At 46.1% G+C, this 13,593-nt stretch overlaps 1 protein-coding gene across 1 annotated transcript; it reads right to left on the minus strand.

Moving 5' to 3' along the window:
• Positions 1-395: 395 nt before the first annotated feature.
• Positions 396-10,802, minus strand: LOC142486007 (uncharacterized). Its single transcript, XM_075584669.1, has 5 exons — positions 9,450-10,802; positions 3,523-3,711; positions 1,990-2,191; positions 1,454-1,681; positions 396-532 (listed from the first exon to the last, which is right to left on the minus strand). The coding sequence occupies exons 1-5, from the start codon at positions 10,494-10,496 to the stop codon at positions 396-398; spliced, it is 1,803 nt and encodes a 600-aa protein (XP_075440784.1). The 5' UTR covers positions 10,497-10,802.
• Between the last annotated feature and the right edge of the window lie 2,791 nt (positions 10,803-13,593).

Raw genomic sequence — 13,593 nt, forward strand, 5'->3', positions numbered from 1 at the left:
AGGGTTGCAGACCTGTCTAAGACATGTGAATGTGCTCACAAGTGATATTCTTTATTGGCTATATGCTTACGGTGGAGGTTTTTTGTCGCCTTTTTCACCCACCATAACTTATATAAAGTACGGCAAACATACCCAGCCTTGAAAATAGCAAAGCCAGTACAGCCAGCCTCACACCGAGGAGGCCCAAAAGGTCGAAAAATAGCTGTCTGTATTGGGTTCACTGGCTTTGCATCTCATCCCAGGCTATGTTTAAAAACGAACGGGAGTGTAGGGAACTAGAAGCTCTCTCAGATAGCCGGGACCCGGGGCATGTCGGGCTTTCACTGTCAACAAGCCAATCGTGAAATAAATTCCCCATTTTACAGGCAGCCAGTGCAGAGAACGGAGAGCAGGGGTCATGTGGCGTTCTGCACCAGCTGCAGGCAGCGTAGCTCTGTTTCTGGAAGCCCCAGGTAGAGAGCATTGCAGTAGTCCAGGCGTGAGGACACAAAGTGTATAGAAGAAAACCTTATCAAACGTGGCGCTCTGTATACTAAGGTGAAGTGAGTAAATTCAACAGTGAAGTGTAAAATCAACTTAATAAAAAATATTAGTGATACTCATGCAAACACATGTAACGAATGCCGCTGTAACCCGGTGCAGGACTGCTCTCTCAGTTCTCGTGACAAGTGGAAAGGTGTGGATCATCAGGAAGCGCAAACATGTGAAAACAAAAAACAACAAATACTGATGGTGCAGTATAGTAGTGATAATGGCGTGGGTGACATATTAGCAGGTCTAAATGCAGAATACTCACAAACGTGAGGTGATAATGGACACGTAAAGGTATCTTTGGGTCGTTGCATCAACCGGAACCTCTGGAAGCGGATGTCGTCACTTCTGGTCTTCGGTGAGACGCATCCGTGACACGCATGCCAGCACAGAGGGATAGCAGAGACACCACTCAACCGGTTGCAGAGATCCACTGCGTGAGATCTGAATGCTTTTTTAAACCTTTGACCATGTGAGTGTATTGGATTTTATCTACCCTTATAAATTATCCTGTACAGTCTGCACTATGTCCGGCTTTATCTTTTACTAAGGTCCATTGGAGGGATTCATCTGGTGGGTGACAGATCGCTATCCTGATTGCATTGTTTGCAGCACACCTCCCAAAGATACCTTTACGTGTCCATAATCACCTCACGTTTCTGAGTATTCTGCATATAGACCTGCTAATATATCACCCACGCCACTATCACTACTATACTGCACCATCAGTATTTGTTGTTTTTTGTTTTCACATGTTTGCGCTTCCTGATGATCCACACCTTTCCACGTGAGGACACAAAGGCATGGACAAGTCTAGCAAGATCCTCTGGGGGGATGAAGTGCCTAATCCTGGCTATGTTATTTAGGTGGAAGAAAGAATATTTGATCACGACTGACACAGGATGTTTAAGGGTCAAGTCACAGTCAAGGACAACACCAAGATTCCTCACACGGACAGAGTTTAGTAGCTGGTAGCTCCCAAGCTTAAGGCCGGTGTGGTGAACCAGCTGCAGGCTTGTTGTCTTCCGACGGTGAGCATCCACCACGAGCACTTCTGTCTCATCAGGATTCGACCTCAACCAACTGGAACTCATCCACTCTAGGAGCTCAGATAAACATCTATTGAAGACTACTAATGGATCCCTAGTGCCTGGTGCAAAGGACAAGTAGAGTTGAGTGTCATCTGCATATCAGTGATAACCTCGGTGATTGGGTCACCCAGTGCAGCATGTACACTACAAACAGCATAGGAGATGGGATAGAACCCTGTGGCACTCCACATCACGGGGGCATGGGTGCATAGGAGTACTCTCCTGTAGATACTCTCTGTGACCTGCCAGTGAGAGAGGAGCTGAACCAGCTGAGAACCCTTCCGAGCACAGACACCCTGCACTATCGTCAGTGAATGATAATGTACCCCCGGGAATGTCTTCTCATGCACAGTACTCACAGATTCACTTTGGTCTCCGCTCTTCTCACTGTCCTCTCTCTGTGCTGAGCGGCCTCTTCTTTTCATAATCTCTTCCTCTCTCACTGCAGGTTGGTCTCGCTCCTCCATGTCACTCCCAGCTCCTCCCATGGCTATTGGCTCCTGTCCCCTCTCACAACCCCCTGAGTAACAGGTTAGGGTACCCTCTCCCTGGAACTCTGACACAGAAGGCTGAGGAGAGAGCAGTGTACGGGATTCACATACAGTACACAGCCCGATCTCTGTATAACACATTTGCTGCCAGTGGGGCCAATTAAGCAATTACATTTGGTATGTAGAAATATATATTTTTTGCAATATATCTTTAATAAATGGCCACCCAAAATAATACAGAATATATATATATATATATATATATATATATATATATATATATATATATATATATATACTGTCTATTACTGGATCATAAGATATATATATATATACACACACACATGTACTGTCTATCACTGGATCGTACGGTGTATATATATATATATATATATATGCAAATATAACTGTATGCTCATCTGCATGTCTTAGGCAGGTCTGCAACCCTGCCTTTCCCCATCATCACCCAGCATACAGCACTTCCACTGCAGCAAGGGATTCTGGGAAATGACATGCAAATGAGCACACAGTGTCACTTTTTGCCTCAATAACCATTTTTAACATGGTTCCCTATAGGCTTAAGCTTGCTGCATGGTCTTAAGCCTATAGGGAACCATGTTAAAAATGGTTATTGAGGCAAAAAGTGACACTGTGTGCTCATTTGCATGTCATTTCCCAGAATCCCTTGCTGCAGTGGAAGTGCTGTATGCTGGGTGATGATGGGGAAAGGCAGGGTTGCAGACCTCCCTAAGACATGCAGATGAGCATACAGTTATATTTGCATATATATATATATATATATATATATATATATATATATATATATATATATATATATATATATTATATATATATGTATACATGTACTGTCTATCACTGGATCGTAAGGTATATATATATATACATGTATTGTCTATCACTGGATCGTAAGGTGATTGGGGCTGGCCTTTCTCCGTTACCATATCCCTGTATGGTTTATTATTCCCCAATATCTCACATTGTATGTCCAGATGTTGCTGGCTTCATTGTTACTCTACTGCAGGGGTGGCCAACCCTCGAGAGCCACCACCATGAATGACTGAGCCACTGATTGAGCCACCTGTGCTGAAGCCGAGATATCCATAAAACCTAACCTGTTGGTGGCCCTTGAGGACTGGAGTTGGCCACTCCTGCTCTAGTGTGATATGTTGGGATGTACTGTGTTACAATGCACCAATGTTGCCACTGAACCCTACGGTAACGGTGTTATTCGGACTTGTGCTGGGATATGGGGTGTTATTTACGGTAGGGGGATAATGTGACATGCTCCATCATTTATCCCTGGGTGCAAAGAGTAATGTTTATGGTTGATAATAACAATAATTAGTCATATTAATATTCCTTTCTGTGGATAGAGAAGGTCCTCTCACCGGGAGGAATCCCGGCTCCTCACTGGTGGATTCCTCTGCTGACTCGTGGTGGGGTTTACCCCGGTCTGCCGAGTTGACCAATCGCCTGCCTCCTTGATTCCGCTCCATTCTATCCCTCAGGGAAGTCAAACTCCCAATCAGATTCTGCGTCGCGAGGAGGACGCTCCTCACCAACGTGTCTGGAGAGCCCTGGAGAGGAGACGGGGGACAATCATGGGTTTGGCCATTGGCCACTGAACACTAGTATCACAGCACACTATGACCACTGCCCTTCTGGACTGAACATGTGTTCATATCGATGCTGTATCTATTATCTGTCCGTCTGTCTGTCTGTCCACTCCCAGCACAGGAAACTGCGGGGGAAGGTGCAACCCAGTGTTTACCAACCTGGGGGGCTGCAGGGGCGTCATTGTACATAGTCAGATGAAGCAGGTCTGGACATTTTCAGCCCAAACTCTCCCAAACTGCTGCTCCGGACTACATGGAACAAGAACCCTTAGGGGGATTATTCATTAAACTGAGATAGTGTCAGTCAGGGCTCTATTGCACGGAAACTTCCATAGACGTCAGCGAAACTGTGTGTGTGATAGTGCCCGGCCAGCATTATCACACTTTAATGCTTTAACCCTTAATAAGGGGGACCCCAAGTCATAGGACAGACAGACAGACAGACTGGGAGATATAGACAGTGGCAAAGAAAGGAAAAAGGAGGCCAGAGAGTGACAAGTTTGGGGGGGTCAGAGAAAAAGACTTATTGGCAGTACCCCTTCATTTAAACCCCCAATTAATATATCCCACTATGCAGGACCCTTTATTCCCTTTAATACAATTTTCTGAGGTTCCATCTCTCAAACCTCGGTCATCTTGCTTTGTGCACCGAGCAGAGAACGGGAAGAACAATTCTTTTTGGGGAGGCAGGCCCAGTTTTGGGATAATATTGGGAAGCCCCATTGTGAAGTCTCTCCGGCAGCCAAGGGATTAATAATCTCTGTTCCAGCTGCCACCCACTCTCTGCCACACACTCTCTGCACACAAACTCCCTGCCACACACTCTCTGCCACACACTCTCTGCCACACACTCTCTGCACAGGGAACGGCAGAGCAGGTTTTAGGATATATTCTACCTCTCCAATAATGTTCCCCACCCACTATGCAGGACCCTTTATTCCCTTTAATACAATTTTCTGAGGTTCCATCTCTCAAACCTCGGTCATCTTGCTTTGTGCACCGAGCAGAGAACGGGAAGAACAATTCTTTTTGGGGAGGCAGGCCCAGTTTTGGGATAATATTGGGAAGCCCCATTGTGAAGTCTCTCCGGCAGCCAAGGGATTAATAATCTCTGTTCCAGCTGCCACCCACTCTCTGCCACACACTCTCTGCACACAAACTCCCTGCCACACACTCTCTGCCACACACTCTCTGCCACACACTCTCTGCACAGGGAACGGCAGAGCAGGTTTTAGGATATATTCTACCTCTCCAATAATGTTCCCCACCCACTATGCAGGACCCTTTATTCCCTTTAATACAATTTTCTGAGGTTCCATCTCTCAAACCTCGGTCATCTTGCTTTGTGCCCCGAGCAGAGAACGGGAAGAACAATTCTTTTTGGGGAGGCAGGCCCAGTTTTGGGATAATATTGGGAAGCCCCATTGTGAAGTCTCTCCGGCAGCCAAGGGATTAGTAATCTCTGTTCCAGCTGCCACACACTCCCTGCACAGGGAACGGCAGAGCAGGTTTTAGGATATATTCTACCTCTCCAATAATGTTCCCCACCCACAGTGCAGGAGCCTGGGCACTCCCTCTGGGTGTGATATTCTGGCAGGCGGACTAGAGGTTAATTTGATAGAATTGATAGGACTGCAGTTCTTAAGGTTAAAAGAAAATAGAAATATGGATTATCATATTTTGAGAGTGCAAAACAGCATAAAATGGCCAAAAATTAGATTGTAAGCTCCTCGGAGCAGGGACTCCTCTTCTGAAATGTTACTTTATGTCTGAAGCACTTACTCCCATGATCTGTTATTTGTATTATTTGTTGTTTATATAATTGTCACGTGTAGTATTACTGTGAAGGGCTATGTACATTAATGGCGCTATATAAATAAAGACATACATAGAAAAGAAAATGTACAAAAGATATTATTTCGGTGTACGTGCAGGTGTGGGTAGGGAAAAAATGGGGTTTGGGGGGCAGAAGGGAAGGGTGAAGAAGACGAATCAGGCGCACGGTCTCAATCATCAAATGTAAAGGGGTTTAATGTGCCGAGGAACCCAACGTTTCGGCAGTAATACTGCCTTTCCCAACGTTTCGGCAGTAATACTGCCTTTCCCAACGTTTCGGCAGTAATACTGCCTTTCCCAACGTTTCGGCAGTAATACTGCCTTTCCCAACGTTTCGGCAGTAATACTGCCTTTCCCAACGTTTCGGCAGTAATACTGCCTTTCCCAACGTTTCGGCAGTAATACTGCCTTTCTCAAGGTGTAGGCAGAAGGTAAAACAGCTCTTGCATCAGCCTATGTACAATAGCTGAAGTCTGGTGCACCAAGGGATAGGTAATGGGTATAGAAGAAGAAGTGTTCTGACGCGAAACGTGCGTCGGTGGTGCGTGTGCAGTGATGTCACGGCGTTCTGTACCGAGGCGGCAACTTGTGAAAGTGCTACACTACACGATGCGCCTCTCCTATTCTAGGGAAGGGAAATTATGCCACAATACATGCTGTGTAACCTAGTTTAAGAGGCTATAATTGTGATACAGCGATCCATTGAGACACCGTACCTCAGAGAACTACCCCATACGGGTGCATACAAAACGAACTGTACTAAAACAACTTAAACACCTTAACTAGCGTTAGTAGGTCGGCTCATGATACGGCGCCCCCCTGAGATGCCGTGCATCATATGTTCATTTGCTTTGGGGTTATTGAGCGTTTTCACATGGTGTACATACAGGGGGAATACTTGGTGTCTCCAAAATAAAGAGGCCTACGCCTCACAAACCTCCCTGGATTACGGGATATTATAAGCTAAGGCTGGTGACTGTGCATGGGTTACCCCATATGCTAAATACCAGGAGGTGAAGACTTTAAAGCTGCTGTTCAAGCTGCTGTTTTATTTTTTTTAAATATATATTTGTTCCCCATTCAATATGTGCATCAATATAATCTGCACACTGACAAGTGGTTACTGTAGCTCAGCTGCAGATCGATCCGTTCTCCATTAATCAATCGCTTGCTCGGGGCAATTTAATTCAGTTCTTGCACAGCATTGTGGGCAATGTAGTTCCTGGAATTTGATTGACTGGGCAGTTACTAGATACAATTGGTGCACTGCTAGAGATAGGGCGGGGCTCAGGAGCCAGAGCCAATCAGAAGGGGAAGGGGCCGTCACTGTGGAAATGCTTCCTACATTACAAACATTAAAAATGTTTTTAAAACATTTAAAAAAAAATATTAAATGCTACAAGTATTTTCTCATAGTACAGAACTGATTTATTTAAAAAACCACATGTAGGATATTGCTTGAACGGCTGCTTTAATACTTAAGGGGACTTCAAGTCCCCATATACCTCCCTGGTTCACGGGATACCATCACATTAGGGTGGTCAATGTCCACTGGTTATCCCCTCTTTCAAAATATATATCGCTCTATTCACCTCATAGCATTACGTAACTCCGTGACCACTTTACTAGCCTGCTCGCTCATCAGGAGCCTGCTCGCTCATCAGGATACCCTAACAGGGACCTCTCTCCAAATATTTGGGATTGAGTATTAAATACAGATTATTCTGGATCCTCTACGTCAATTTACCTATCTTCAGTACAAACATTATATTAAGAGGTATGTCCGCTATATACAAGTCATTTACGTAGCGGACTACTTTGAGGATTCCTCGAGCTAGCAGCCTTTGCTGTACTTTTGTAAAGCTGATCAGTAAATTTACCAGACCATGTGCTGATTCTTTTTGAACCGGATACACTTACTTTGTGTCAAGAGTATCCGAATTAGCCACATTTTATGCATCTATGATGATTTAGATATTTGACACACTTCATCTATCCAGTTCAACCCATATCAGGATATTATGCATGTATGTATGTATGTATGTATGTATGTATGTATGTATATATGTATATACTGTATGTATGTATGTATGTATACCTTTATGTATATAGTGCCATTAATGTACATAGCGCTTCACAGTCGTAATGCACGTGACAATCATATAAATAACAAATAATACAAATAATAGAACATGGGAATAAGTGCTTCAGACATAAAAGTAACATTAAGGAAGAGAAGTCCCTGCTCCGAGGAGCTTACAGTCTAATTGGTAGGTAGGAAGAACGTACAGAGACAGTAGGAGGGAATTCTGGTAAGTGCGTCTTCAGGGGGTCAAGCTTTAAGTATGAGGTGCATAGTATTAGCCACGGAGCTACACATATGCTTCTTTAAGGAGGTGGGTCTTAAGGTGGATAGAGAGGGTGCTAGTCGGATATTGAGGAGAAGGGCATTCCAGAGGTGCGGGGCAGTCAGTGAGAAAGGTTTAAGACAGGAGAGGGCTTAAGATACAAAAAGGGGTAGAGAGAAGACATCCTTGGGCAGAACACAAGAGTCGGGATGGTGCATAGCGAGAAATTAGGGCTGAGATGTAAGGAGGAGCAGATGAGTGTAAAGCTTTAAACGTGAGGAGGAGAATTGAGTGTGAGATGCGGGATTTGATCGGATTCCAGGAGAGGGATTTCAGGAGGGGAAACGCTGAGACAGATTTAGGAAAGAGTGATTCTGGCAACAGCGTTAAGGATAGATTGTAGGGGAGACAGGTAGGCCGGACAGCAGGAGGTTACAGTAATCGAGACGGGAGAGAATGAGGGCCCAAGTCAGAGTTTTAGCAGTCGAGTAACAGAGGAAAGGGCGTATCTTTGTTATACTGCAGAGGAAAAGGCGACAGGTTTTAGAAATGTTTTGAATGTGAGGGGCGAATGTGAGAGAGGAGTCGAGTGTGACCCCTAGGCAGCGTGCTTGGGCTACTGGGTGAATGATCGTAGTTCCAACAGTAATGTGGAAGGAGGTAGTAGGGCCAGGTTTGGGAGGAAATATCAATTCACTGCCGACCCACACTGACCTATAGATCTGATCTTAGGTCTGTCAAAGTTCTTTTCACTCTGGCATTTCTCACAATCAAATGTATTGGGGATGACAGCCGGACTTTATTATATTGCAGAGGCAGAATATTTCTGGATTTGCAGTGTCCGGCTAGTGGGTAGAAATTACTGGGTATCTGACCCATATATACTGTATACCCATTCGTATCTCAACCTGGTGTAAGTTCTTACCTGCGTTCCTTTTATTATTAAAGTGTATCTGTATTCGTCCGTGTTGCTTTTTGATTGGCCATAGACCATTTTACAAATCAATATACATTTTTATAGTTGTATGCAATAAAATTATTTTATCTTAAAAACACTTTCCGCCCCATTTGGAAGTATAGAGTGCAATCACAGAGGGCCCCACAACTAAACAAAGATTATAGAGAGTATTTCCGCACCCACACCGGCCCCATTCTGCTAAACGTGGCAGTGACCGTCAGTGGTACATGGAGTTCTGTGCTTTAAATGACAGGGCCTCTTACACAAAAGGTAGCTAATCCCAAGGACTTTGCAAACCCCTTCATCCCCCGTCCCCATTAATATCGCTGACTTGCCACTAAGGATGGGAAGGGTTGCAGGGTTTTATGTGAATTGCGGAGGAAAAGCCGCTGGAATTTGTAACATTTTGACAAATAATCCTGCTTGTTTTTTTCACAACATATTTTACAAACACGAAACCAAAAGCAATCGATTTCCTGCAAAAAACAAACAAACTTGCTGCAGGAGTAGTGAGTGCTCGTATTGTGCAAGTAACTGGTAAGAGAGCAAACACTCACCGTCTCACAGACAGCGTCCGTTACACCACCTTCTCTCTCATCCTCTGGCTGTCTTGGGTCTCTTGCTCTCTCGATTGAGGTGTTTCCTCCTTCTGTTTTCTCTCCTGTCTCTCTCCTGCGGTCCGTCTCATCTTTCTGCTTCTCTTCTCCTTGTGAGGTGGGGTCTCCTCTCTCTGTTCTCGGCTCCTCTTCTCCTTGTGAGGTGAGGTCTCCTCTCTCTGTTTTCTGCTCTTCTCCTTGTGAGGTGGGGTATCCTCTCTCTGTTCTCGGCTCCTCTTCTCCTTCTGAGGTGAGGTCTCCTCTCTCTGTTTTCTGCTCTTCTCCTTGTGAGGTGGGGTCTCCTCTCTCATTTCTCTGTTTCTCTTCTCTTTGTGAGGTGGGGTATCCTCTCTCTGTTCTCGGCTCCTCTTCTCCTTGTGAGGTGAGGTCTCCTCTCTCTATTCTCTTTTTCTCTTCTCCTTGTGAGGTGGGGTCTTCTCTCTCTGTTCTCTGTTTCTCTTCTCCTTGTGAGGTGGGGTCTTCTCTTTCTGTTCTCTGCTTCTCTTCTCCTTGTGAGGTGAGGTCTTCTCTCCCTGTTCTCTGTTTCTTTTCTACTTGTGAGGTGAGGTCTTCTCTCTCTGTTCTCTGCTTCTCTTCTCCTTGTGAGGTGGGGTCTTCTCTTTCTGTTCTCTGCTTCTCTTCTCCTTGTGAGGTGAGGTCTCCTCTCTCTGTTCTCTTTTTCTCTTCTCCTTGTGAGGTGGGGTCTTCTCTCTCTGTTCTCTGTTTCTCTTCTCCTTGTGAGGTGGGGTCTTCTCTCTCAGATTGTTTTTCTCCCCATGAGGACATGTCTTGTCTCTCTGTTCTCTGCTCCTCCTCTCTGGATATGAGACATCTTCCTCCCCCAATTAGCGCCTTCCCTTGCTGTATGAAATGGTCTCTGCCATCATTCTCCCCTTCTGCCTTTGTCAGGTGGTCTCCTCTCTCACTTCTCCCCACTCTCTGTGTGATGGGGTCTCCTCTGTCAGCTTTCTTCTCTATCTCTACAAGGGTGTCCTTTCTTTTATCCATTTCCCTTCCATGTGTGAGGGGATCTCTCCTCTCTCTTCCCTCCTCTCCCTGTGTGAGGGGGTCTCTCCTCTCTTCTACCTCCTCTCCCTGTGTGAGGAGGTCCCTCCTCTCTCTCCCCTCCTCTCCCTGTGTGAGGGGGTCTCTCCTCTCTCTTCCCTCTTCTCCCTGTGCGAGGTGGTTTCTCCTCTCTCTTCCTTCCTCTCCCTGTGTCAGGGGGTCTCTCCTCTCTCTTCCCTCCTCTCCCTGTGTGAGGGGTTCTCTCCTCTCTCTTCCCTCCTCTCCCTGTGTCAGGGGGTCTCTCCTCTCTCTTCCCTCCTCTCCCTGTGTCAGGGGGTATCTCTTGTCTCTTCCCTCCTCTCCCTGTGTCAGGGGGTCTCTCCTCTCTCCTACCTCCTCTCCCTGTGTGAGGGTGTCTCTCCTCTCTCTTCCCTCCTCTCCCTGTGTGAGTGGGTCTCTCCTCTCTCCTACCTCCTCTCCCTGTGTGAGGGTGTCTCTCCCCTCTCTTCCCTCCTCTCCCTGTGTGAGGGGGTCTCTCCTCTCTCTCCCCTTCTCTCCCCGTGTGAGGGGGGCTCTCCTCTCTCTTCCCTCCTCTCCCTGTGTGGGGGGGTCTCTCCTCTCTCTTCCCTCCTCTCCCTGTGTGAGGGGGCCTCTCCTCTCTCTTCCCTCCTCTCCCTGTGTGAGGGGGTCTCTCCTCTCTCTTCCCTCCTCTTCCTGTGTGAGGAGGTCTTTCCTCTCTCTTCCCTCCTCTCCCTGTGTCAGGGTGTCTCTCCTCTCTCCTACCTCCTCTCCCTGTGTGAGGAGGTCTGTCCTCTCTCTCCCCTCCTCTCCCTGTGTGAGGGTGCCTCTCCTCTCTCTCCCCTTCTCTCCCCGTGTCAGGGTGTCTCTCCTCTCTCTCCCCTTCTCTCCCCGTGTGAGGGGGTCTCTCCTCTCTCTTCCCTCCTCTCCCTGTGTCAGGGGGTCTCTCCTCTCTCTTCCCTCCTCTCCCTGTGTCAGGGTGTCTCTCCTCTCTCTTCCCTCCTCTCCCTGTGTCAGGGGGTCTCTCCTTTCCTGCCTTTCTTCTCTATGTGAGCAGAGTTCTCCTCTCACAGTTCTCTCCGCCCTGTGTGTCCATGGGCGTGTTCCCTCAGTCCTCTCTTCTCTCTCTGTGGATACTTTTCCCATCACAGTCAGTGGAAGTCTCTGTGTGGGAGACTCCCCCCCTTCACTCTCAGCTCCGCACGGTGATACCCCTGACGTTGGTGCTCTTTCCCAGGTCCCTGAGTCACAGGTCACACGTCCCGCTCCCTCGGAGTCCGACATCGGAGGCTGGGGGGAGAGGAACACATACAGTACTGTACTGACCTGCACAAGCAGCATCCATCCCTACCCATTATCAATAGGAACATAAGGACAGGGGGAGAAAGCAGCAGGGCGGGCCCTGAATACAGCCGAAGTCTACGTTATACCAGAGATGTGTCCTTCCAGCTGGAGGAGAACGCACGCCGCTGAATGAAAGACAATGAATCCGGGAGCGTAAAGACGACACAACCCGTACAATGCATTATTACATTATTATTCATTATTATTATTCATTATTATTATTACATTATTCTTATTATTACATTATTATTATTATTATTACATTATTATTATTATTACATTATTATTATTCATTATTATTATTACATTATTATTATTATTATTATTACATTATTATTACATTATTATTATTACATTATTATTATTCATATTCATACAAATGGGTTTAGCATATTGATTTCCACCTACTACGCAGATCTCTGCTCTACTTTTTTAACTATTTTATATATAGAAGAGTTTAAATAAAATGTTATTGTTTTTTCATTCCTATTCTGCTACCTTTCTCCCTGGTGTGAGTGCTACATGTTTAGTGGTTAACGTTTATTAGTTTTATTAGGCTGAGTGCAATACAGGGATGTCTTTTATGATCGTTTCTTGATCATTTTGAAAATATTATACCCAGGGCTCAGAAGTTATTCTTTGTTGCAATGTTTGTATTTCTTGGGTTATTCCTTTAAAATGGGCTAAGCAGATGCAGTAAGACTTACTGTTACCGGTGCCGCGGACCCAAACGCTGAAATCCGCGGCACCGGAAACAGAACGTTCTGCGGCACCGGGAGGATTGACGCAGTGGGGGTCCGTGCTTCTGAATGGGACCCTCGCAGCGATAACCCTTTACTTGATGGGCCCTCAATAAACCGATAGTAACCTGTTAGATGAGCTGCACAGCCCCCTGGATGACAGAATATGGTCCTATAGTATTCCCCCTCATGATGTAGAGACCCCATTGGGTTGGGACAGAACGGAGACTGCTTCTTCATTGCTGCTGGGGATGGCGGACAGGGACGGGGATGGAGACGGGAACGGGATGGGTACGGCTGCGCAGCTCCGCCACACGGTTAGTATCGGTATCATGATGGTCCAGCAGGAATAACGTTGCGGGGTCCAGAAGCAGGGACCCCGCAGAGTTAATCCTCCCAGGGACGGCTCACTGTTTTCGTGGCCGATAGCCCACACAGCTGAGGTGCGGTCCGGAGCCCGCACGTGATCGCGGAACCAAATACAGAAAGTCTAGCTACATCTGTATGGTGTCATTTTGGACTTTCGATAACTGGTAATCTGTCCCAATGGTAAAAAAAAGCCATTGAATGCGTCCCATTGAGTATGAAGAACTTTATGTCCATATATCAAGGTGCCAGTCATCCAATTCTGCTGCTTTAGCATTAATATTGATAGCTAACACTGACTCTATGGAGTAATAGGAAAAGTTACCTTTTAAAGGCATGTATCCATTGTTACCTTTGTCTGCATTATGTTACTTTGCTGCCATAATTGATAACATCATACACTGGCGACACACTTTATTCGAGCTCGGCTAGTCCCACGAATTCGGGTATACCCGGGTGTATTGAGGTTTGTGACTGTTTTCTGCCCGAGTGCATTGCGTTATTTTCCAGGCAGGGATTGAAGCATTTTATTCCCGCTGGCTGCAATACTGCACAGTATATATATATATATACTGCATTACAATTCATGAATTTATGCCATCTGGTAGACACGCGAAGCATTGCAGCCTATT

Source organism: Ascaphus truei, unplaced genomic scaffold (assembly GCF_040206685.1).
Source record: "Ascaphus truei isolate aAscTru1 unplaced genomic scaffold, aAscTru1.hap1 HAP1_SCAFFOLD_704, whole genome shotgun sequence".
NCBI lineage: Eukaryota > Metazoa > Chordata > Amphibia > Anura > Ascaphidae > Ascaphus > Ascaphus truei.

Coding starts and splice junctions, on each gene's coding strand:
- LOC142486007 (XM_075584669.1), bottom strand. CDS start 10,496: ATGGATAAAAGAAAGGACACCCTTGTAGAGATAGAGAAGAAAGCTGAC. Junction 3,712..9,449: donor CGGACGCTGTCTGTGAGACG/GTGAGTGTTTGC, acceptor TCTCCTCTCCAG/GGCTCTCCAGACACGTTGGT. Junction 533..1,453: donor TCTTGGTGTTGTCCTTGACT/GTGACTTGACCC, acceptor ACTTCACCTTAG/TATACAGAGCGCCACGTTTG.